Source organism: Furipterus horrens, unplaced genomic scaffold (assembly GCF_987537825.1).
Source record: "Furipterus horrens unplaced genomic scaffold, mFurHor1.1.pri manual_scaffold_8, whole genome shotgun sequence".
In the NCBI taxonomy this organism is placed as follows: Eukaryota; Metazoa; Chordata; class Mammalia; order Chiroptera; family Furipteridae; genus Furipterus; species Furipterus horrens.
The window spans coordinates 89,998,544-90,022,681 of NW_028327178.1; the positions used below are offsets into that span (position 1 = coordinate 89,998,544).

Sequence of the window (24,138 nt, forward strand, 5' to 3'; positions counted from 1 at the left end):
CTTTTCACCTAAAATGCGCTAATGTGGTGATTTTGTAGCTTTTCCCCAGCTCCATCTCTCCGTCTCCAAAGGGACCAGGTTATCCTTGCCAGAGAGTAAAGCACTCAGCAAATAATCTTTGGAATGAAACTGCAATTCTAGGGTAGAACAGTGTGTCATTTGAGCTTTCAGAGGAATCTATGTCCGATTGGTCATACAGCCTTGGGGGAAAGGAACAAGGGTCTGCTCTGAGAGCTTTCCCAGAGGCCTGAGAGGCAGTGCCAAGTCCCTGGGCTCAGGAGCACGAGGTGGGAAAGGGCAGCAGCAAACAGCCCTGAGTGGCTCCCATACCAGCACCAGAGGGAGTTGTGAGGGGACTTGGCTGCTCTCTTGAGAGTCAGAAGGTCGTTGCTCAACTCCCTAAATTTTCCATCACAGCCGAGCAGGGTGAGGCTGGGAAATGTCTCCTCTGAGCAGGTCCTTTTAAAAACATCTTGGCTGGATCCATTTCCTCCTAGGAGCCAGGGAAGCAGTGCCTGGCTGGAGTTAACCCCTCCTTTCCCAAGGAAATCTCCCAGGAATGGGTGAGCCTGGGAGCCCAGGCTTCTGAAGGGCTGAGCCATCCAGGGCAAGAGGCCTAAGGAGCCGTGAACTCTGGCTGGAAATACCTTCCCTCTGGCCTTGTTAAATCCAACAGGCATAATTGCATCCTGCTGACCTTAATTTCTCTGGCAGGTTTAATTGGTCTTGGCATTGCCCCACTTCCTGCCCTGCCCCCAGAGGCAAAGAGGGTGGTTGCACAACTGGTGCAGGGTGGGAAAGCCCCTTCTTAAGGGTGGGCAAGGGTTAGCTGCATGGAGGAGGCTTCTCTGTGCCCCACCCCTGTGCCTCCAAGGGAGAGCTGAGACGAAGCTCAGGGACTCCCAGGAGCAGCTGGCCAAACTGACTGAGCTCAGCCCTGGCGGCCAGCAAGCTGCAGGCCATCCTGTGGATCCAGAAAGCAGGCCAGCCTCTCCTTCTAGCAGGAGGGACCACAGAGGAGCCTGCAGAACAGCTGAGCCCTCTACCTGGGGTGTCCACACCATTATGGAGACTCCACAGGGGCAGGGGCAGTGCCAAGCACCGTGATACATGTGTCACTAAATGGTCCCAACCACCTTGGGAGAGAGACCAAGCCGAGCCTTGGACTAGGTGGTTCAAACCCAGTTCTGTGACTCAGTTTTCCTGTCACATCTTTGAAATGGGGTTGAAATAGCTGACATTTATAAAGCACTTACTGTGTACCCATGCACTATTCAAAATGCTTTATATCCCTCCCCCTGTGAGGAAGATGCTCCTCCTCCAGGTGAGGAAACGCGCGAAGGCATTTGTCCAAGCCTCAGTTGTTAGTCTCAGCTTGACTGACAGAGCTCCTAACCACTACTTAGACTGTAAGAATTGAATGGAGGACACTCATGAAGCTGCTTACCCAGTGCCTGTTTACGTAAATTCAAGAAATGCTAGTTATCGCCCTGACCAGTGTGGCTCGGTTGGGTGTCATCCCTTAAACCAAAATATCATTGGTTCAATTCCTGCTCAGGGCACACGCTTGGGTTGCAAGTTTGGTCCCTGGTTGGGGGTGTACAAGAGGCAACTAATCAATGTCTCTCTTTCACATCAATGTTTCCCTCCCTCTCTCCCTCCCTTCCCCTCTCTCTAAAAATAAATAAGTAAAATCTTTTTTAAAATGCTAGTTATTATTTGGGAATCATAACAGTGAGAAGGTAACAAAATTAAGCCCTTTATATTGTTCCAGCCTGGATTTTGGTCTCATCAGGAGCTGGCTCTGGATTTGAAGCTGGTCAATAGCTGTGTGGCATTATTTTGCTTTTATTTTTTTCTTAAGATTTTATTAATTTATTTTTAGAGAGAAGGGATGAGAGGGAGAAAGAGAGGGAGAGAAACATGGGTCATTTGCATGCCCCCAACCAGAGACCTGGCCCACAACCCAGGCATGTGCCCTGACTGGGAATCAAACCAGCAAGGATTTAGTTCATAGGCCGGTGCTCAATTCACTGAGCCATGCCAGCCAGGGCTAATTAATAGCTGTGTGACTTTAGAGACAAGCCTCTTACCCTTGCTCAGCCTCAGTTTCTGCACCATTAAAATGGTCTAACACTTGGCCCCGTGAGTCCCTTGTGAGGATCCAATGAGCTGAGGTGAAGCCTTTGACAGAGTCAACCTGGCCCTTAGAGGGCACTCACTCAGTAAATGAGCGGTATTGACAACCACGCGAGTAACAAGAGGATGTCAGCAAGGGCCATCAGAGTAGAGTAATCCCACAAACTCTGTCCAGACCCATGCTAGTCACGCATCCTACACTGATTGGCAAGTACACTTTGTGCTGGGAACACACGTGAACATCACACTGCCCCTGACCTCTAGGGGCTCCCAGACAATGTCAATAGTGGGATCAACCTGGGGTTGAAGGAGGCCAGAGAAGGGAGGTCTAGCATTTCCAACTAAACCAGAACCTGCTATGGAGACGACCAAATGGAGGGCCAGGGGGTCCTGATAATAGCCACAGACAGGAAGCATTTCAACCTTCAGAATGCTGAGACCCCAGTGGGGAAAGGAGGTCGAGGCACAGGCTGGGAAACTTTACAGAAGAAAGAGAACTTTGGATTATGAAGAAGGACATTTCTGGCTCAACTCCCTGGTGGAGTGACTTTGAGCAAGTTGCTCACTCCTGTCTTCATCTAGGAAATAAGATGGAAGCTCCCCACAGAGTTGTTATCAAGATGATGTTTGAAGATAATACGGATAAAGCTAATAATATCACTCAAAAACAAAAACAAAACAAAAAAGGGAGCTCTCTTCCCTTCAGCGAACCTGAGTTCAGGTCCCAGCTCAGTCCCTCTCAAACTGGACTGCTTTGGGTAGGTCACTTAAGCACTCTGTGCCTCAGTTTTCCCTTCTGTCTTCGTACCTACTTCACTGGGTTGTTCTGATGATCACATGAGTGAATCAACACAAGAGCAGTTAGAATAAGGCCTGGCACCTGTGGCAAGTACTAGACAGGCTGTAGTTATGATTTTTGCTTTCTAGAAGAGGCAGGCTGTCAACTGGGCCTTGAGGAGAGAAAGGGAAGAGGAGCGCCAGGAAGAGCAAAAATCATCAAGAATGAGGAAGGACCTCCAACTTGGGCTTTTCCTAGCCTGTACCAGCCTCCTTTGAATAGTATTCTGTTTACATAGTTCATGGTTCAAATAGAAAAGTTAAAGGATAGTCGCCTGTCTCCCTTGCCACCCCTGGTCCCATTGTTTGCTTATCTTGCCAAGACAATTGTTATGTGTATCAAGTGAAAATGTATATATGATTTCATATATGATCTCATTAAATATTACCTATTTTACCCCCTTTTGCCCAAATGATAGCTTTCTCTACTTGTTATTCTGCACCTGGCTTTATTTGTTCTCCACTTTGGATATTGCTTCCTATCAGCTCACTTACAGAGTCCTCACTCTTTTTTACAGCCAAGATGTGATTTCCCGTTGCTGAGACGCACTGTGTCCCCAGGTCGTTTCCCACTCTCTGTCCCATCTGAGGGCAGGAGCTGTCTCCTCCACTTGACTGAGGGGCTGAGGCTCGCCACGGTCAGGACCTGAACCCAGACACCCACTCCAGAGCCACTTCCAATGCACTCAGCTCGGCTAGTTCTCAAGTTCCCCTTCAGAGAAAGGCTGGGGACAGACAGCCACTGGGTGATGGGAGATCTCTTGAATCATACCTCACCCAATCCCACCGCAGCCCGAACACCTCAGGCTGGAGTGGCCCCCTAGGACACCCCTTCAGTGGACGATCCTTGGAAAAGACTCCATCAGTCCCCTCCTTCCCAGAAGGCCACTGGCGAGACTGGGAGCAGCTGGAGTTTGGAGGCACTGGGGCACTGGCCATTTCCCACAGCCACTTGGGACAACTTCCATCTCCCCAGGAGCCCAAGAAAAAAGGCATTTCAAAGAGAAGGCTTTCAGGCCCATGGGCATGTTGAGCAAGTGCCCCTGAGAAATTTCTTACCCAAAGATGCTCATGGGTAGGGTTCATGGGCACAGAGCTGGGCACTGGGGTCAGGGTGATTATTCTGGGCCTGTATGGCTCTAACCAGGTTCTGGGATACCTGGGGAACCCCAGGCATGCAGGTGGGCAGAGCCAGGGCCCAGCCTGAGAGTCCCTCTTCTTCCAGGCCCCCTTCCTGATCCTGTTCAAGCCAAAGCCTGAGAAAAGGCTGCTCCCCTGGGGCCCCAGGTGCCCCCTCCTTTTTCTTTTCCTGCTTGTTCCAGCACCACTCTCCCCCCAGTCGGTCCGTGGGAAGAATGCTGTGTCCTCTGAATGGGGGCCAAGAGTGACAGGTGGTGGCAGTCCGAGCTGCATGGCCCCTGGTGTAAGAGATCCTCTCCGTCCCCGCCTCCCCTGCCTGCGCCCCTGCCCCCACCTCTGCCCACCCGCCCCGGTCCCTTACAACGGCCTCAGGACTGCTCCTGGGAAGCCACTGCAAAACAAACGGCCGCCAGGTTGCCCCTCTCTGCTTCAGGTACCTTTCTCTCCTCAGTCAGCTGGCCCTGCCTTCCTCTCGACTTGACAAGAGGAGGAATCCGACAGCCTGATATACCTTACGCTTCTTTCTGCAGCTAGCAAGACTTGAGTTAGACAAGCAGAAGCATACGCCTCCCCACCTCATGGCGACAGAAAACGGAGCAGTCGAGCCGGGAACCCAGAGCTCATCAACAGGTGCCACGCTGGGGCAGGAGATGGAGGGAGGAGGTTGGGTGTTTGAATCCAGGTTTGGGCTGGTTCCTCAGTGGTAGTTTTGTGCCCAAGTCCTCCATGTATGGTGCATGGGGGACTCAAAAATCAGAATTCTCTCTGGGTAAAACTAGGCTAGATCAAGAGCCTACATGAATTCCTTCCTGGAGAGACTAGGAAAATGTAAAGCTCCCATGGACAGCACTCAAACGCAGGGCAAGAGATGGCAGGGCATCCAGGCCCACCAGAGGACCGGAAGCCCCCATACAGGCCTCTGTGATCCCCGCAGCCCATCGAGTGGCTCTAGAGGCTCAGTGGAACAGGCATTTGCAAATTGTTGCTTTGGTGGGGACCTGGACCCATACCTGGTCTCTGGCCACCCGGGCTGGGAAAAGAGAGGGTGGAGGGTGAATCCTGATGGGTGTCTCACCTCCTCTACAGACAAAGAACCTCAGGGTGCAGCAGGTGAAGGACCCCCGGCTTCAGAGAAAGACCCTGGCCCCCCAGACCCAAAGAAGGAAACTTGCCCCCCAGACCCAAAGAAAGAACCTGGTCCCCCAGATCCAAAGAAAGAACCTGGCCTCCCAGACCCAAAGAAGGAATCTGGCCCCCTAGATCCAAAGAAGGAAACTGGTCTCCCAGACTCAGAGAAGGAAACTAGCCCCCCAGATCCAAATAAGGAAACCGATGTCCTAGACTCAAAAGAACTTGGTGCCCCAGATCCAAACAAGGAATCTGGCCCCCCGGACCCAAAGAAAGAACCTGGTCCCCCAGACGCAAAGAAAGAACCTGGTCCCCCAGATCCAAAGAAGGAACCTAGTCCGTTAGATCCAAATGAGGAAACTGATCTCCTAGACCCAAAGACAGAACTTGGTCCCCCAGATCCAAACAAGGAATCTGGCCCCCCAGACCCAAAGAAGCAACGTGGTCTACCAGACCCAAAGAAGGAACCAAGTCCCCCAGACCCAAAGAAAGAATCTGGTCCCCCAGATCCAAAGAAGGAACCTGGTCCCCCAGACCCAAATAAGGAAGCTCCACTTTTAGACCTAAAGAAGGAAACTGGCCCCCCAGACTCAAAGAAAGAACCTGGCCCCCCAGACTTAAAGAAAGACCCTGGCCCCCCCGACCCAAAGAAGGAACCTAGCCCCTCAAACATAAATAAAGAGCCTGGTCCCCCAGACCCAAAAAAAGACCCTAGCCCCCCAGACTCAAAGAAAGACCCTGGCCCCCCAGACACAAAAAAAGACCCTGGTCCCGCAGACCCAAAGAAGAAATCTGGCCCCCCCAACATAAATAAAGAACCTAGTCCCCCAGATCCAAAGAAGGAACCTACTCCCCCAGATCCAAAAAAAGAACCTAGTCCCCCAGAATCAAAGAAAGAATTTGGTCCACCCACCCTGAAGAAAGGTGCCAAAGTCCCTGCCTCAGAGAAAAGGGATAATGCCCTGGCCCAACCCTCAACTAGCAGCCAGGACCCCAACGGAGAAGGTGACTTGGGCGGGGGTCCTGCAGAAGGCAGTGTGGGGCAGCCAGCAGCCCTGCCCCAGCAGACCCAGACGCCTGAAGCCGCAGCCGGTGTCAAGAAGCCCAACGAGGATGATAATCAGGGGACCTCAGGCAGCCAGGATCCTGGAGAGACCAAGGCAGGAAAGAAGGTGGCAGAGGGCCAAGGAGAGGCCACGAGGGGCTTACCTGCCTTTCTACACTGCCCCAGCTGTCCTGCCACCATCTCCAGGTGAATGCCCCCTGCCTGGGTGTGGGAAGGGGTCGTGGGTTCTGTCCCCAGAGATTGTGCTAAGCTCCTCTGTCCTGGGGATCATTGCCATCACATTCAGTGTTGGATTGGGTAGTTCTGTCCTGGGCATTAGTCCTACCTCCTTGTCCCCTTGTATAAACCAGGAATTTCATAGAAGCCTGGAATGTCAGGCAGGAGAGGTCCTCGAAGGCTGCCCAGGTAGAACTCCTCTCTAGGCCCCTGGAGTCCAGAGTTCCCCTTCCTCTGTGAACTTGGGTCTAGCCAACGGTGGAGCTGAGATGTCAGGAGGAAAGGATGATCCCTCTTCTTAGTATAATTATCAGTGTAACATGGAAGGATGACTAATAACAGATTGGTAGATCCTTACTAATACTTTCATAACTTACTACTAATAAAGTATGTCTTTACACTTACCTAAATGTTAGTTATATTAGTGAGGTCATTAATGATGTATTGTAAACCACAATAATAACACCTACCATGTCAATTTAAATTTTATATTAATATCAGTTGCATTGTCACAATTTTTATGAATCAAGAGCTATGTAATCTCCCTAATTATATCCATATAATGATTAACCATATCAACAATCTTATTAATAGTTATTAATGATCTATTAGTGTGTTGATAGTCAAGATAATGATCATAGTCATTTATGATAATACTAACATCTCTTAATTTCATATAAAGTAAATTTGGATTCATTACCCATGCATTTGGGGTGGGGGAAGGGGCAGAGTTATGTTAGCTTCAGAGAGCAGATGAGGCTTTGGAAGCATAAAGACCTGCTGGAGGCCACAGGGGCTGTGGCTGCTGAGGGCATCACCTCTGTGTTCTCACCTTCTAGCCCAGAGAAGCTGCTGGCCGAGGAGCCCCCAAAGGAGGCATCAGAGCTCATTTTTGAAGGGGTGCCCGTAACCCCCAGCCCCACGGATCCAGAACCAGCCAAGGCAGCAACAGAAGGGAAAAACATCCTGCAAGGCAGCCAGGAGGAAGCAGGAGAGAAGGCTTCAGGCCAGGCTGGTTGGGCTGAGGTGCAAGGGGACACCTCAAGGGGGATCGAGTTCCAGGCTGCATCCCCGGAGAGATCGGAGGTGGGGCAGGCCCTCTGTCCCACAGCCAGGGAGGAGGACTGCTTCCAGATTTTGGGTAGGCCAGAGGAAGGCATGGCTGGGGCTGCCTGTGGGCCAGGGAGGAGGGAAGGGGGATCCCCAGTCTCCCTAGTTTAGAGGACTGACCTGCTCTGAGCCACGTCTCACCCAGGCCAATTTATCTAAGTGTTGCCCAACTCCAAGAAGTATGAGTTTCTAGTCCCTTTTGATTGATGGGGAAACAGGCTCAGAAAAAGGAAATGGAGTACCCCAAAGTCCTTAGCTAGGATAGGGTTTGAACCTGTCAGGCCACCTGACTCCAGAGCTCACTTTTGACTTTCTTTTACTTTGGCTAAAATGGGGCTTTGAAAAAAAGTCAGGCAGATCTGGAGCAACACCAACTCTCTGGATAGTGGAGTCTTAATTAAGTCAGTCGTAGAAGAACGAAAATGCCAGGCTTTGGTAGGTAAACTACATCCTGGACGGGGTGAGAGGGGCATGAGAACCATAGAGGGTTCATGGGCTGAAGAGCACGGGGGGCTGTTTGTGTGGAAGCAGCGACCAAGGAAGCTGGGCACGTGAGATGGGGCAGGAAGGACCGCGGCGGGGCCGTAACTCACTATTAGACAAGGAGCGGGTGGTGTACTCAGCGGGCAGCGGGGAGCCCCTGGGCGTGCGTGAGCTTGGCGAGTAGGTGAGCAGGCTTGGGCAAAGGTGCGGCAATGCTGGGGGTGGGGTGAGATGGGGTCAGGAGAGCCCAGAGTGTCCTGACACCCCCCTCTGGGCCGAGGTGCCCTGGGAGAGCCGCCAGCCCGCCTGGTGAGCGGCACGGTGCCACCCAGACGGGGTGGGAGGGCCTGGCGGCTGGGCGGCAGCCAGGAGTCCTGCCTCCTTCCCGGAGCAGCGGCCGAGACCTCCGCCCCGCCCCGCCCCGCCCCGCAATCACATCCTCAGGATGACGGAACCTGAACAACCTCCAAGGGCCGTCTGATTTATCACCAGACCGGCTTCCTTGCCACCCCCGGCTATTTATAAAGAGGCTTCCATCCATTCCCGATGATTCAGCCCGTCGGCCGCCAGGGCCCTTGTTCCCCGTGGTTTTCACTAGGTGGCAGCCTCTCCCTACAAAACTCGATCCCTGCCTCCCCCTCCCCTCCCGCCCCTGCCCCGCCCCTCCCCCGGGCCTTGCACAGCTGAGACACCCGTTCCACGGTCGGACCAGTTTGTGGTGATATTCCAGGAGATGGTAGGCGGATCCCATCACCTCCCCCGGCAGACTTAGCCTTATCTGGCACTCCGCCATCACAGTCGTTCTTTTTTCTTCAGTGTAAATGCGGATAGCTTGGCAGGGTCTGAGTGGTCTGATCAGCCATTCCCGTCGTTGCGGGAGAAGCTGAGCCTCCCTCTGTTGGTGGTAGAGCTGAAATTGGAATTAGGCCCCCTAGTCCCTGTCCTGGAACCAAGCTGTCCCCCAGGTGTCATTCAGTGAACTCTGGATGGGCCCAGGCCAGGCAGGAGGGGGTGGTACCAGGATGGATCCTCAGCAGCCCCTGGCACTGACTGATGGCTGTGCTCTGCCTCCAGATGATTGCCCACCACCCCCGGCCCCCTTCCCCCACCGAATTGTGGAGCTGAGGACCGGGAATGTCAACAGTGAATTCATCATGAACTCCAAGGAGGCGCTGGGCGGGTGAGAGCTGGGCCCCTGGGTCCCTGGAGAGCACCGACCCCCCTGGGGCTTCAGCTCTTCCCTGTGCAAGGCCCCACTGGACATGACCCACATGGACACAGTTGCTTCTAGTGGTTGCCCTGTCATGTGCAAGCTGCCGCATGGCTGATGTCTAATCATGTCACTGTCACTCACACAGACACATTGTCAGCCATTCAGTATTTCCTATAGGGAGCGCACAGTATTTTCCTGTCTGTCTCAGTTTCAGGCACCACACTGACTCTCTCAAGGGGATTCCTGCTTTGTAAGAAGCACTGAAGGTTTCCTCCCCGGGGCCCAGAGCCCCAGGGCCCCTATCTGCCACCAGCCTGTGAGTTGTCACATCAGGGGCCACCCGTCAGATCAGCCTGCCCTTCCTGTGTCCCCTGTTTGTGCAGTTCAGACACTGTCCCCACAGTGGAGCTTCAGGAGGGAGTCAGGGCTAGCTGGGGCAAGTGTCCGCAGCTCATGGTGGGGATCCAGATGGGCACAGAGCACAGGCCTCCCTCAGCCCTTGTCTCTGGGAACCTCCTCACTCTGGGCCTTTTCTCTCTCCAGTGGCAAGTTTGGAGCAGTCTGTACCTGCACAGAGAAAGCCACAGGCCTCAAGTTGGCAGCCAAGGTCATCAAGAAACAGACACCCAAAGACAAGGTAGTAGGGGCTTGCTATGTTTAAGGGGGGATCCTTAGAGTGGGGGGGCCTCTCACCTCCCTCTACCCACATGTCTGTCTAAATGGACAGATGGACAGGACAGCCCTGCCACCGGAGCCTGATGCCCCTAAGTGTAAAGTGACACCTCAGTTAGTGAACTTGTCCCGGGGACTTCCCCTTATAGGCACAGGCTATTCATGCCCTCTGTTTTGTTCAATTCAACAAATTCTGATAAGTGTAGGCTCTGGGCCAGGCCCTGTGCTGGGCACTGGGGGTCCCGAAGTGAAGCGAATGTGGTCCCCACCCTCAGGGAGCACCAAGGTTAACAGGCCTGGTCTAGAGCTCTGCCTCCAGCAGCCAGCTCAGGCCTGGTTCAGAGGCAGTCGAGAGCAGAGCTGGTGAAGGAAGGATGGAAGGAAGGAAGGAAGGAAAGAAGGAAGGATGGAAGGAAGGAAGGAAGGAAGGAAGGAAGGAAGATGGAAGGAAAGAGGGGAGGGGCTCATATGGAGTGAGGGTGTTGGAAGACCCAACCACCCGGTAAGGTGAGAGCTGTAACTTGGGAAAAGCTAGGGCAGGGCAGCAGTAGTGTGGAGCAGGTAGAGAAGGCTCCCGTTTCAGCCAGTTGGGTCAGGGAAGCTTCCTGGACTGACTGTCTCCTTAATAAAGACTCTGAAGAAGAAGGGACTGTGGGAAGAGAGGCCTGAACACTGGAAATAGCAGGTTACTGCTGGGGACTCTTGAGTTGAGGCAGGAGGAGGTGAGAAGTGAGGTTATGAGCATCCCAGGCAGAGACCACAGCACATAGGGGCCTGGAGTCCGGGATGAGTATGAGAAGCAGCCCCAGAGCCCTGCAGCCCTGAAGTCCCCCTCCCAGCTCTGCGCACCTTTGGAAGGTGTGTATTCTCTATGTGACTCTGTCTTTCTCTGCCTCTTCAACTTGACAGGGCCTGGATCCATATCATTGACTGCTGGGTCCCCAGGCCTGTATCGTAGACCTGGCTCAGCGTAGATGCTTAGTGCATATGTGCTGTGTAAAAGAATTGGAGGCAGCTATTGATTAATTAATTATGCAGCAATTTTGTGTGTGTGTGCCATTCACTGTGCGAGGGACATGGCAGTGAACTAAAAAAATTCCTGTCCTGATGGTAGAGAAGAGAGACAACTAGAAAGCGAAACACAACAAAAAGCAGGGGGTCAGGAGCTGAGAAGTGCTAGGAAGAAAAATAAAGACAGGTAAGAGACAGGGAGCATGGGGGTGATAGGGAGTGTCCAGATAGAAGGGGCAAGGTTAGGCTTCTCTGAGGAGTGAATGTATGTAAAATGCGATATGAAGGAAGGAATGGGAAACCAGGAGATGGAGCAATTCAGGCGGTGATTCAGTGTTCTGGGGGCAGAGTTCACGGAGAGCCTGATTGGTAGCGTTCACCAGTTTCCATGGTGTAGATATTTTTACCACAGCTGATTTCAAACTACCAATGTGAAATCAAAGTTTGGCTTGCAAACTTTATCAAAGTCACAAGTAATGGTGGCTTAGGCTGGGAAGGCAGTGGTGGAGGAGGTGAGAAATGACTGGATTTGAAATCTAGTTTGAATGTAGAGTCTGAAGATTTAGTGATGGATTCGGTATGGGGTGTGAGGAAGCAAGATTCGGAGAAGAATCTGGAATAGCTCCTAACTTTTAGTCCTGCACACCTGGGGAGAGAGTGAGGTCCTATTGCTAATGGGCAAACTGAGGGCAACCCAATTGTGGGGAAGAGGTGATATTAAGGGCTTCATTTTGGACATGATAGATCTGAGATGCCCATTAGACATCCAAGGGAAATGGCAGTTGGAGATTTGGGTATGTTGAATTCACAGGGATGCTCAGAGGTGGAGGTATGTATTTGGAAATCTATAACATTTGGGTGGAATTATCTAGTCATGGGGCTTGAGGAGGACGCCCAAGGAGGAAGTGCAGGGAGGGGAGTGATGAGCCAGGAGGACCGAGCCTCCGGGATACCAGTATTCAGTCAGGAGAAGAACCACAAGGAATGGTGTCCCAACAGGAAGGACTGGGGTTGGGGGCAGGGAAAGATGGGAGACAAGGAGGCCAGCCAGGAGAAGGCTGGGCAGTGGTCCAAGAAAGGTCTGGTCAGGGTGCAGGTGGGGAGGGTGGAGGGCCAGGAGTGATGACACTTGGATGGTACCCCCGACTTCCTTGGTCCCCAGGAAATGGTCAAGCTTGAGATCGAGGTTATGAACCAGCTGAACCACCGCAATCTGATCCAGCTCTATGCAGCCATTGAGATGCCACACGACATCACCCTGTTCTTGGAGTAGTGAGTGCCAGCAGTGGGGGCAGGGGGCCGGGTGGGGTGCCAGAGGCCCAGAAGCAGCCTGTAGAGGGGTCTGTGCACGCAGCATCGAGGGCGGCGAGCTCTTCGAGAGGATTGTGGATGAAGACTATCAGCTGACCGAGGTGGACACCATGGTGTTTGTCAGGCAGATCTGCGACGGGATCCTCTTCATGCATAAGATGCAGGTTCTGCACTTGGATCTCAAGGTACTGGCACTGGGGCCTCCTGGGAGGGGTCAGGAGCAGCATCGGACCACATGAAATCAGTGTTGCAACCAGCCATCCCTCCATCGTCCCACTCCTTCTCTTCTTCAATTCATCCTTCCACCTGTAGACTCAAAAAGGGTTTATTGGGCACTTACTAAGTACCAGGAGTAGAGAATAAGACAGACAACAAGCAAAAGATTTGGTCCTAGCTCTTAGGAGCTTCTAGTCTGATAGCAGGTACTTGTTGAAAGTGTCTTTTGCAGCCCTGTGAACCCCAAGCTCAGTGCCTCTCACATAGAACTTACTAGAAGTGTTGCAAAAGCACCTTCTTCCGTGCTGGGCCCTGAGAGACCCTGTATTTGTTTATTTACTCAACAAATGCTTGTTGAGAGCCTGCTCCATGCCAGGTAGTGTTCTAGCTGGTGGAGATCCAGTGGTGAACGAAATAGGTCAAAATGCCTGCCCTCAAGAAGGGGAGTCAAAAAACAAAACAAAACAAAACAAATCAGTAGGTATAGTGTCAATGCAATAACACACACAAAGCAGGCGCTAAGAAAAATGTTTATAAAAGAATATGTATACCCTTCTTCTGACCTTGCTCGGTACCTTGCACATAGCAGGTTAGTGGAAGCAATACATTTTCTGATCAATTGGTAGTGGCTGCCCGGAGCCGAGTGGCCTCGGCTGTGGTGTGGAGCAGGCATGAGCAACATAGGTACCAGCTAGTCCCTGTTCTTATGGCCGGTGTTGGAGTTTGGAGGGTATGTGGCCAGGTGAGTAGAGATAAAATGTGCCCTCCAAGGTGGGTTATACATCAGCAAGGTGGACAGTGCTTGCCTTTGTTCATTTGATAAGTACATGCTGGGAACCCGCCCGTGTGCTACTGTGCACCGCGTGAGACATGGGCATTACCATAGGGATGAGGAAGGGCACAGCACACCTTGCCTCATGGAGCCTGCAAACTAGTCAGGGAAAGAGACATCCATAAAATAATGGCCAAATAAATAGATCATTCAAAACCGTCAAAAGCGTTATGAAAAAGTACATGGGTGATGGGAGATGTGCAAGGTGCAATTGCAGAAGTGGGCAAAGGCCAGAGCATTCGAGCTCTGAGGCAGCCAGGGAGGCTATACCCGTGCTCATTGGGGGTCAGATGCCACTCAGGGTGCACATCTCTCCTGCTCAGGTGCTTACCCCTCCCAAAAGCCCATTGGGCCAGGTGTCCTATTATCATCCCCACTGCCAAGGAAGGAAGAAAGCACATAAGGAGATGGGTTTCAATGGGGCCAAGATGGCAAAGGAAATTTAGGAGGCTGTTGAATTAAGCCAAGAGAAGGATGGGGGGCAGTGGAGGGGGGGTGCTGGAATGAGTGGCTGTGAGGGATGGGAAGCAGCCAGGCGCTGGGTGCGTTCTGAGAATAGAGCCACTCTGAGTTGCTGATGGCTTGGATCGAGGAGGGGGAAGAGGGAGGGAAGGAAAGACTAAGGGCGACCCCTGAATTTTGGGATGGCGGTGCCATGTCACTGGCTCCAGGGAAGGCCAGTTTCTTCGGGGTAGAGCAGGGTCCCGAGTGAAAATGCAGTGCCCTGGGAAGAAACTCAGCCTTAAGCCTCTGTATCCTAAAATGTGCTTCTTTCAGGATAATGATAGTTTTTCATTAAAAAGTGGCTTCACAGTCAAGTAAATCGGGTGAACCACTTTCCAGGCCGGGGCTTCTCAAAAAGTCTCGCATCCTGTAAAAGGAGGTCTAAGTCTGTCTCATTTCCCCAGATGATTGTACTCGGGGACTTTTCTTTCCCTGTTTGGGTGGGACACCAGGTTGAGCTATTAAAGTCATTAGAGTCCTGCTCTAATGAATGCATCAGTTGGAAAAGGGCCTTCAGGAAGTGTGTCATTAGGAGCCTACAATCAAGTGCCCACAAAGCCCAGATAAATAACAGAACCAGGTTAAAGGGCCAGTCAGGATGGTGGAGGCCCCCAGGGAACTGGGGGAATTTGGCCGACTCAGAGGTCAGCGGCTACTCATTCAAGCAGTGTGTGCGTGGCTATGTGGCTGGGGCTTCTGCTGTTTTAGGGGGTGCTGAAAACCAGGAAATCGGGGTTTTTGTGCAAAATCTCCTGCCTTTAACTCTATTTCTGCCCTGTAACCTCAGATTCATCCTGTGTCCTTGTGTTATATGAAGAGGAGATGGAGACCCAGAATGGGGAGGGACTAGCCTTGAAGTAACTTCATTCACATGCTCGTCTGGGCTTGGAGCACAGGATTCTGGGAGCCATGGCTGAGCACCTATGGGTGTCTTTGTTAGACACTGAGGGTGGGGAGCAAGGGACCCAGGAGAGGACCATCCTTGCCCTGGAAGAACCAACCCACAAGCATACTGTTTGCCCACCCCCTACCCTATAGAGTGCATTATGGGTCCTTCTGGGCTGGCAGCAGAAAGAGTGATATCAAGAGACCAGCACTGGAGTGAGACAGTCCTGGGGTCAAGTCCTGGCTCTGTCACTTACTTGTTGGGTGACTGTGGCCAAATCACTTCTGTGTCTGAGCCTCGGCTATCTCAACTGTGAAAGTCTCTGCCTCCTAGAGCTCTTTGGAGGATTGATGAGCTAACATGTGGAAGGTGACTGACGCAGGGAATAGGCGATGTCATCATCCCTAAAAGGGGAGACAGGGGTGGCACATTTTAGAGCATGTCAGGAGCCCCTCTGTTCCCAAGAAGCTTCCTCAGGGGCCCTGGTTTCTTTCTGTGGTCTATGGAGCTCCGCGTACCTGGTGGTGGCCCTGAACTAGCCTCCCACCTGGGGCGCAACTCTCCTCTGCGGGCTTCAGTCACTCCCTCCTCAGACTTGCTCGAGCACTGTTGTTCTTCATGGCCTTAAATGAAAGAAAATACCACCTGCGCCCATCCGGAAGCCTTGTGTGCAAGGCCTCAACTGAGTCCCTCTTGGGCCCTCAGGTTCCAAATCAGTGCCTGGAGTAGGTGGGTCCGGGGGTCTTGGATGGGCTGCCAGTTCTGGCAGCATGGCCCTCTGGCTGGACCTGGGACTTGAGTGGACCTGGACGGGGAGGGAGGGTGAACCAGGTCAGAGGCCAATCCAGGCCACCCCTTCTCCTCAGCCAGAGAACATCCTGTGCGTCAACACCACGGGCCATTTGGTGAAGATCATTGACTTCGGCCTGGCACGGAGGTACCACCTGAGAGGGCAGGGCAAGCCCCTAAGTGGGGCAGAGGGCAAGGGAGGAGTGGAGGGTGCCTGGGAATGGCTGGGAGCTGTGCTCTGAGCATTTGGTCTCACCCCCAGGTATAACCCCAACGAGAAGCTAAAGGTGAATTTTGGGACCCCAGAGTTCCTGTCACCCGAAGTGGTGAATTACGACCAAATCTCCGACAAGACAGACATGTGGAGTCTGGGGGTCATCACCTACATGCTGTGAGCCCCAAGGGAGCAAAGTGGTCCTGGGGTTGGGGCAGCTGGGTGGGCAGCTGAGGCCAAGACTGGCCTTGGGGTCCTGGTGAGGTGGTCCCACCTCTCCATTTGCTCACACAGGAGTTTGCTGCGGGGGTGAGGGTGGGGTGTTGGGAGTGCTAGGGAGAACCAGGAAAGAGGAACTTTGTACCCATTTTATAAATGGAGAAACCGAGGTTCCTAAAGGCATAGCATCCCATCGGCTCTGGAGAGCAGATCTCCAATGACCTAGGGTGGGGGCAGAGGGATAGTGGACATTATTTTGTGCACTCACCATTCCTCTTCTTCACTGTAACCTTGGGAAGCTGGGATGATTATGCCCATTTTACAGATGAGAAGAGTGAGGCTCAGAGAGGGGAAGTGACTTGCCCAAGGTCACCCAGCCAGATTCAAACTCAGGTCTGTCCCACTTGAGAGGCTGGGGGTCTTTTCAGCACCTGTTGCTGCCTCCTAGGATCTCCCCCACCCCCCAAACCCTCAAAGGTGACTTGACATTTCTAGTCTCACCTCCCTGCCCCCTGCTACCCCCTTCCTCCAGGCTGAGTGGCCTCTCCCCCTTCCTGGGAGATGATGACACAGAGACCCTAAACAATGTCCTATCTGGCAACTGGTACTTTGACGAGGAGATCTTCGAGGCTGTGTCAGATGAGGCCAAAGACTTTGTCTCCAAACTCATCATCAAGGACCAGGGGTGAGGCTCACCCCAGGACGCGAACCCCTTGTGTGCCAGCCCAGTGTGTGCATGCTCAGGCAGGGTGGGACCTGGCTGGAGGGCCAGCTGGGCTCTGGTGCCGTGTGGGCATGCCACCCACCCTTGCCATGCTGCCCCCTCCCCGCAGGGCCCGCATGAGCGCTGCCCAGTGCCTCGCCCACCCCTGGCTCAACAACCTGGCAGAGAAAGCCAAGCGCTGTAATCGACGCCTGAAGTCCCAGATCTTGCTTAAGAAATACCTCATGAAGAGACGCTGGAAGGTACTGCTGAGCTGGAGGTGGGTGGAGGGAGGGGCTGCGAGGCAGGAAGAACTCCTGGCACCATATCCCAGGCCCCACCAGCCCTGCCTTGGCAGGTCCTGTTGACCAGGCCTGGCTCTGTCTGGAAAACAGGGTTGGCTTTTCTCTCTTTGTCCTGGGCTGGCTCCTGGCCCTCCACCCTGAGGAGGGGCATCCATCTGGGGCTTGGGCTCAGGAAAAGGTCTCCGACCTCATCACAGGCTTCCTTCCTTCATTTTACAAGTATTTATTGAGCCTCTACTACTTCCATGCCCTGGGGATACACCAGTGGATAAAAGATAAAAGGATTTCAATCTTTGTGGATTTTCTTTGAAGCAGGGGTTGGGGGGTGGGTATTAAATGGGTTAAGGAAAGGGTCTAGGAAAAATAAGGATAGTTAAGAGTGCCAGAGGAGAGGTCGCACTTCTAAGTACATGATCAGGGAAGATTCACTGAGAAGAAGAATGTGAACAAAGACCTGAAACAGGTGAGCAGTGAGGAGTGTGGTAATAGGGGAAGAGTGTGCCAGGCAGAGGGAACAGCCAGTGCAAAGGCCCTGAGGTAGAGGCATGGTTGGCAAGTGTGAGGAGCAGGCAGGAAACCAGTATGGATGGAGTGGGAGGATCAAGGGGGTGGGGGAGATGAGCTCAGAGAAAAGCAGGAGGCAGGGTGTGGACAGACTCACAGGCCATGACGAAGGGTTTATCTTTTACTTGGAGTGCCTTGAGCAGAACAATAGTCTGACTGACAAATCTGTTGAACGAAGAAAGGAATCCTGTGGCCATTTTGAGTACTGCACCCTACCTGGCATCTGGCTCTCCTGCAATAAAGAGGACCTTAGGAGACACTCAGCTGTTCCATAGCTTTTCCCCTGCCCTGCTGCTGACTGGGACTCCTCTCCTTTATCCCCCAGAAAAACTTCATTGCTGTCAGCGCTGCCAATCGCTTCAAGAAGATCAGCAGCTCGGGGGCACTGATGGCTTTGGGGGTCTGAGCCCCAGAAGTGGCTGAGGCCTGGATGCAGCAGCACAGTGGCCAGGGCTGATGCCACACAGCCCAGAAGGCCAGAGCAGATGGGCCAGACCCCAGGGTGGGCTGGCCAGGACAAGGCTGCGCCAGGCTGGGAGGCTTGGGGGGGCTCCCCACGCCCCCATGCAGTGACTGCTTCCCTGATGAGAGCCGCCTCGATTGTGGCCTGAATCCGTCCTGCTAATGCCGGTTCAGACAGGGCTCCGGCTCCGGCCCTTCAGCCACAGCCCAGATGCCACAGGCCTGTTGATCCCTTCCCGGTTCCCTCCTCTTGGAACTGCTGCCCTGGTGACCCCTGCTTGGTCCCACCTAGGCATCCCTGGCCTGGGCTTGCTCCTAGCTGAAGTAGGAGGGCTAGGGGTCCCAGTGTGTGGGGCTCCTGCAGTTGTGGATGGGAGGCTCTTGGCCAGACAGGAAGGCCACAGAGCTGATTCCTGAGGCCCAGCTGCTAGGGAGACAGAGCGGGCTTTGTGAAAAAGAATCTTCATGCCCCACCCGCCTGCCTCTCCACACCCAACAGATAAGGCCTAGCACACACCATCTGGCCAGGTCCGGCTCCCGCCCACCTCCCTTGCCGACCACCAACACACAGGAACTCCGTGTGAGAGAGAGGACATTGGGCCTAGATCTGATGGAGGGGGCAGGGAGGGGCCTGGGGGACACTGGAGACCACCCCCGAGCTTGCATGAGGGTCAAACTGGCTCAGCCCAGCCACTCCGGGCCCCGATCCCAGGGGTCACCTTTGGGCCTCAGATGGTAGGGTCAGTAGGCCCAGGGGGAGTGAGAAGGCCATGGGGCAGCCCCCAACCTGCTCTCGGTGTGTGCCTTGTAAATAAATGTACAGGTTGGATGTGGCCTCCTTTCCTCTGCATTCTCTTAGGTGAAGTCACAGATGACCCCCCGGTTCACTAAGAACTACTGTATGCCAGGCACATTAGTGACATCCATTAGTTCACAGTGCAGGGGTCAGCTGCACAGCCTCAGGAGCCAGACCGCCCACTGCATGATCTGGGCAAATGGCTTTCCTACTTTGTGCCTCAGTTTCCTCATCTGTGAGAGGGAGGTCCTAGCACCAGCTAACATTTATTGGGTGATTACTGTGTGTCAGCCTCTATTTAAGCACTTGCATGGATATTAACTTGTTTACTCTTCACAGAAAGGCTATGCAATAGATATTATATTATTCCTATTATGGAGGGGGCAACTAAGGCTCATAGAGGGGAGGAAGCTTGAAGATTACTCCACAAGTCAGAATCTGGGGCTTGAAATGAACTTTTCTGTCTCCCAGAGTAGGGTTCTGCTCATGAGCCCACCCTGCTTCTCACCAGAGCAAGAAGTAAGCAGAGAGCAGTCTTTGCTGGCCTGCAGTGATGGGGGTCACCCAGGAGGCCTTGAGTGAGCTGCTCTCAGCTGCGCCACAGCCCACCTCACCACAGGCCTGCACTGCTGAGGAGGGGCTCCATCAGCTGGGGGAGAGGGGGAGCAAAGCAGGACATTGGGTTGGAAGTGGGACTGACTTAAGTGGGGCAGCTGATCTATCTGCTGCTGGGGGAGACGGAGGGGTGTGTATCTACCGGTTCCAGCGGGAATAGCAGTAACAGCAGTTCACAGGCATTGAGCACCAGCTGGGTGTCAGATCTGGCCCAGTTCTGTGTGCTCATGATCACATCACCTGCTCGGAGTGACCCTGCACATGGGCCTGTGCTGCGGCCATTTCTCAGATGGGAACACCAAACTTCAGGGAGGGTAAGTCACTTGTTCACGGTCATATAGCTAGTCGGTGGCAGAGCCAGGATTTGTACCCAATCTAGACCCAGAGCCCATGTTCTTAATTGCTACACTGCCTGCCTCCTGAGCTTCTTGGACTTGCTCACACACCAAGACCATGACAGTTCATCCCCTCCCTCTCCCACCTCAGTGAATATTGTCCTGGTGGGTGAGACCAAGGTCCTCACCAGAACTCCTGCCCTCATCCAGCAGGTGGGTGCAGAGTCCTGCTGCAGCAGGTTCCATGGGGGACAGGTGACTCTGGGGTCTGAGCCTAGTAGGATTTTCAGTCAGGGCTGTGGGTACCTGGGGAGCCTGGCTTAGGCTCTTGGTGGGAGTTGTGTTTATGGACAAGGCCCCCATGGCCATGGATCCATGCCCGCCTGCCCTCCTGCCACCTGCCAGCTGGGCCAAGCCTGTGGTTTCCTCTGAGTTCTCTCAACCTTGCTGGTCCCCACCCAGGCTGAGCCTCGGCCACACAGCATGATGATGAGGGATGAGTCACGGCTGTGGGTTGGAGAGGAGGAGGAGGAAATGAGCTCCTGTGAGAGCAGAGATTCAGCATCTGGATCTAGCTGGGGAAACCGAGGCCCAAACCAGGAAGCCTCCTCAGCTGGGTCAACAACAGCTGGGACTAGAACCTGGACTCCTGACTCCCAGCACAAGCCTCAGTTTCCACCTCTATAACACGAAAACCTCATCTCTGCTTCCTCTGCCATTCCTAGGGCCATGGTGATGATCAAGATATGGGATTGGGTGCTCATTCACCCTATTTCACAGGTGAGGAAACAGGTTCAGAGAGGGAAAGTGACTTGACTAAAGCCACACAGCAAATTAATATGTCCTGGGTAGGAACAGGGCTGATCACTGCCTCTGCCCCCATCCCCACCCAGGCGTACATCTTAGAAAGCTATTTTTGATTCATTAGGTGCCTCTTTTGGGCTCTTCTTGTCCCTGGAGGTAACAATATCGATGGGGAAATGGGGATTCAGAGAGATTTTTCTCTCTTTAAGGACCACAGAGTATACCTAGAAAAAAGCTGGGGTGGCAGCCCCTAAAATGGGACTGAGTTTCTGCCTCTCTGCAGGCCTGGCCCCAGCTCCGTCGCTAGAGTTCCCATTCCCAGCAGCCTGGTGCCAGGGCTGGGGGGTGGGAGGGTGTTGTCTTTATCACCCTAGGTTCCACCGTGACAGAGGGAGTGAACCCTCAGCTGGTTTGGGCCTGCCAGCTGAGCCAGGGCCAGTGCCAAAGCTCTGGGTCTGGGGTGCTGCACGTCCTGGGTGCTCAGCTATGACTGTCCCCTGCCCCTTGCTTGTTGTGCCCTGCCCGCCATGGTACCTGGTTGTGGGCTCCTCCCGCACGGTGCCAATCACAATGCCCATGCTGTGACCTTTCCTGCAAGGTGTGCTGTGCCTCATGGAGCCACAACCATAGGGTCTTGGGCCCCCTTTGTGGGCTAAGAAGGGTTAACAGTCTCAATGGGACAGCTCCTCCCGGTTGGTCCCAGCCCAGAGAGTTTTCCTCCAAGACTATTTCCTGCTTCTGGGCCTTGGCCAAGCCCACACTGACCACCCCGTGGGTCTGAGGCTGCATCTGGTTTGGATTACACCAGGGTTGGTGACGCTGCCTTTTCCTGTCTATGTCCAATAGCCTCAAATTCCACAGGCCACCTTGGACTCAACAGGCAGCGGTGGGAAAAGATTCAGTCAGTGACAGAGCTGCCTCAAGGGTGTGAATCAGCCAGGACTTCCCTGAAGGATGTGCCCACCTGGACCAAGTTCCCACCCTGTCCCGCTGCCCACCACCTGTTCCCTCCTTCACTCTAATGGGCTTCAATTTATCCAGCACCAGGCACTGTACCAAGTGATTCCATGTATGAACTCATTTCATCCTCAGCATGGCCCAGATGAGGAAACTGAGGCACGTGAAGTTAGTTTGTAGACAAGTCCAAAGGTTCCCAGCCAGTAAAGAGTAGAGACAGAGCAAGGCTGCTGTTGCTCAGTGGATTGAGCTTCGGCCTGTGAGCCAAGTGTCGCTGGTTCGATTCCCAGTCAGGGCACATGACTAGGTTGCATGTCAGGTCCCCAGTTGGGGGCGCGAGTGAGATGCAACCACACAGTGATGTTTCTCTCCCTCCCTTTCTCCTTTTCTCTCTCTCTAAAAAGTAAATAAACAAACAAATTAATTAATTAATTAACTTTAAAAAAAATAGTGGAGACAGGAGGCAAAGCCAGCAGTCTGACTTCTGACACATCCAGTCACTTCACAGTTACTTGCTGAGTCCCTGCTCTGGGCCTGGTCCCTGCCCTTGGGGAGTTCACAGCCTCTGGAACCTCAGTGGGTAGGAGGTCGGGGATGACAGTGAAGCTGGAAGGATATGGAAAAAGACACTAACCCCTATTCTCTCTCTAGTGAAAGTGACCGCCAAGCTGAGAGCAAATAGGAGCAGGGTTTTTCCAGATCAAGGACAGAGAGTGTTCCAGGCAGAGGGGGGTCATATGTCCAAAGACTTGGAGCTGAGGACAAGCTCCTTTTGGAGCATTTCATTAAGGCTTTTGCATATGATGTAGCAAGGGATCATTCTGGAGAAGTTGGCAGAGTCTCAAGTGCCAGACTGGATTGAGGCAATGGGAAGCCATGGAAGAGTTTTGAGCGAAGAAAAGGCATGGTCAGATCTGTGGTTCAGAAGGATCTCTGCAGCCAGGGAGGTCAGTGAGTGGGAGAGAGACAGTGGAGACAGGGAGACGAGAGGGAGCCTGGGCCATGTCTGCCTGAATGGCTGTGAGAACTGTGGGGACAGGAGGAGCCAGACGAGGATCTTGTACACCTCTCGGGAGACAGGCTGGTGACAAAGAATGGGTACAGGTCAGACAGAATGGGGTTCTAATCTACTTATTTGCCTTCTCTGAACCTCAGATTCCTGTCTGTGAGATGGGGTCAAAATAGTACCTGCCTCCAAGAGCCAGTACAAAAGTTACGTGAGCTGTGTAGACAGAGCTGGCAGAGGCTGTTGCCCTTATGTTCTTCCCGCAACTATTTCTCCAGTTCCTACTGTGTTCCAGACACTGTTCTAGGTTCTGGGGACAAGCAGCCCATTGACCAAAAAATCTCTGGCCTCATGGAACTTCATTCTAGCAGGGAAAACTCTGAAGACAATAATGAATTTAGAATGCATTGGTGGGGTGGATGGAGATATGGTAGTCAGGGGGGGCTTCCTTGAGGAAGGGGAGGGCATGAGGGATTAGCCATGAGGGGATTGCTGAAAGGCTGTTTCAGGCAAAAGGAAGAGCAGATGTGAGGCTGTTTGGAGTGAGGGAAGGGCACCAAGAGGGAAAGCCAGATCATTCAGGTCCCTAAGGACTTGGGCTTTTGCTCTGAGGGGGCCAGGGAAACCTGGGGAGTTCTCTGAGATTAAATTCATGGCAAATGGATGAATGGGTGACAATAATTCCACTTGTCCACTCTGCAAACCTTTATTGAGGGCTTGCTCTGTGCTGGTCACTGGGTTAAGGAAGTGGATACAATGATTAAGGTGGACCCAACCCCTGCCTCCTGAAGCTTATATTCTATGGCAGAAACACAGTAAAAAGTGAATACACACAGAAATGCATAATTCCACATTGCAATAGGTGCCGGATGGAGGAAATAAATAGGGTGCAGAGGAAGAGAAGAATCTAAGAGCACCTAATCAGATGGCGGAGAGGGGGAAGAGGAGAGGCTTCTCAGAGGAAGTGATATTTAATTTGGGCTCTGAATGTGGAGAAGTCAGTCAGTGGGGAGTGAGCATTCCAGGTTGGGGGAGAGGGCAGAACAGCAAATGCAAAGGCTTACAGGTGGAAAAGACATTCACAAGGGAATCAGCTGTCTTAACTCAGTGCAGGATCAGACTCTCCTTTGTATCTGAAAACTGCGGGCGGCCCAACACCAGGCAAAGTTTTGTTGGACTCTGCTCTGTTTTTTGCCTGGATCTGCTTCCTTCAGTCCCATCAGCTGCCTCTCTCAGTTACCAGTCAGTTACCAGCCAATTACCAGCAGGGCAGGAATAGGGGGCTCCAGAATTGCTGGGATGGAGGTTTTGCCACATGCAAAGGAAGGGGCAGAGGACTGAGCTGAGGGCACAAGGCCCTCCAGTGGGGCTGTTTTATGTTCCAACTTTATTCTCATTGATTGAATTGTATACATAGTGTGCGGGTTTCCCACATGTCAGTCCTGGGAGTTAGAGTCATTACCCCATTTTACAGATGACGAAACTGGAACTCAGAGAGGTGAATCCACTTATTTGAGGTCACACAGCAAGGAAGAGGAGATGCCAAGAATTAAATCTGAAGTCTATATAACAGTCTTTCCTCCCCTGCGCCCCCTACTTCCACAG

At 53.0% G+C, this 24,138-nt stretch overlaps 1 protein-coding gene across 3 annotated transcripts; it reads left to right on the top strand.

Moving 5' to 3' along the window:
• Positions 1-4,468: 4,468 nt before the first annotated feature.
• Positions 4,469-18,853, top strand: MYLK2 (myosin light chain kinase 2). Of its 3 annotated transcripts, XM_090286198.1 has the most exons (13): positions 4,469-4,549; positions 4,647-4,746; positions 5,203-6,496; positions 7,366-7,667; positions 9,194-9,299; positions 9,876-9,969; positions 12,178-12,287; positions 12,370-12,511; positions 15,631-15,701; positions 15,816-15,944; positions 16,519-16,671; positions 16,820-16,952; positions 17,884-18,853. In XM_090286198.1, the coding sequence occupies exons 2-13, from the start codon at positions 4,695-4,697 to the stop codon at positions 17,962-17,964; spliced, it is 2,667 nt and encodes an 888-aa protein (XP_090142324.1). In that variant the 5' UTR covers positions 4,469-4,549; positions 4,647-4,694; the 3' UTR covers positions 17,965-18,853. The 3 variants fall into 3 exon arrangements, 2 of the variants coding, with proteins under 2 accessions (XP_090142324.1, XP_090142325.1); XR_016512764.1 differs by lacking the exons at positions 16,820-16,952; positions 17,884-18,853 and adding an exon at positions 16,312-16,379 and having other exon boundaries at positions 16,519-16,577; XM_090286199.1 differs by lacking the exons at positions 15,631-15,701; positions 15,816-15,944; positions 16,519-16,671; positions 16,820-16,952; positions 17,884-18,853 and adding an exon at positions 14,917-15,520.
• The last annotated feature ends 5,285 nt before the right edge of the window (positions 18,854-24,138 follow it).

Bases quoted from the DNA above. Each gene is read 5' to 3' on its own strand.
- MYLK2 (XM_090286198.1), top strand. From the start codon at position 4,695: ATGGCGACAGAAAACGGAGCAGTCGAGCCGGGAACCCAGAGCTCATCA. The intron at 9,300-9,875 runs GTGAGAGCTGGG...TTCTCTCTCCAG, and splicing joins TCCAAGGAGGCGCTGGGCGG to TGGCAAGTTTGGAGCAGTCT. The intron at 12,288-12,369 runs GTGAGTGCCAGC...CTGTGCACGCAG, and splicing joins ATCACCCTGTTCTTGGAGTA to CATCGAGGGCGGCGAGCTCT.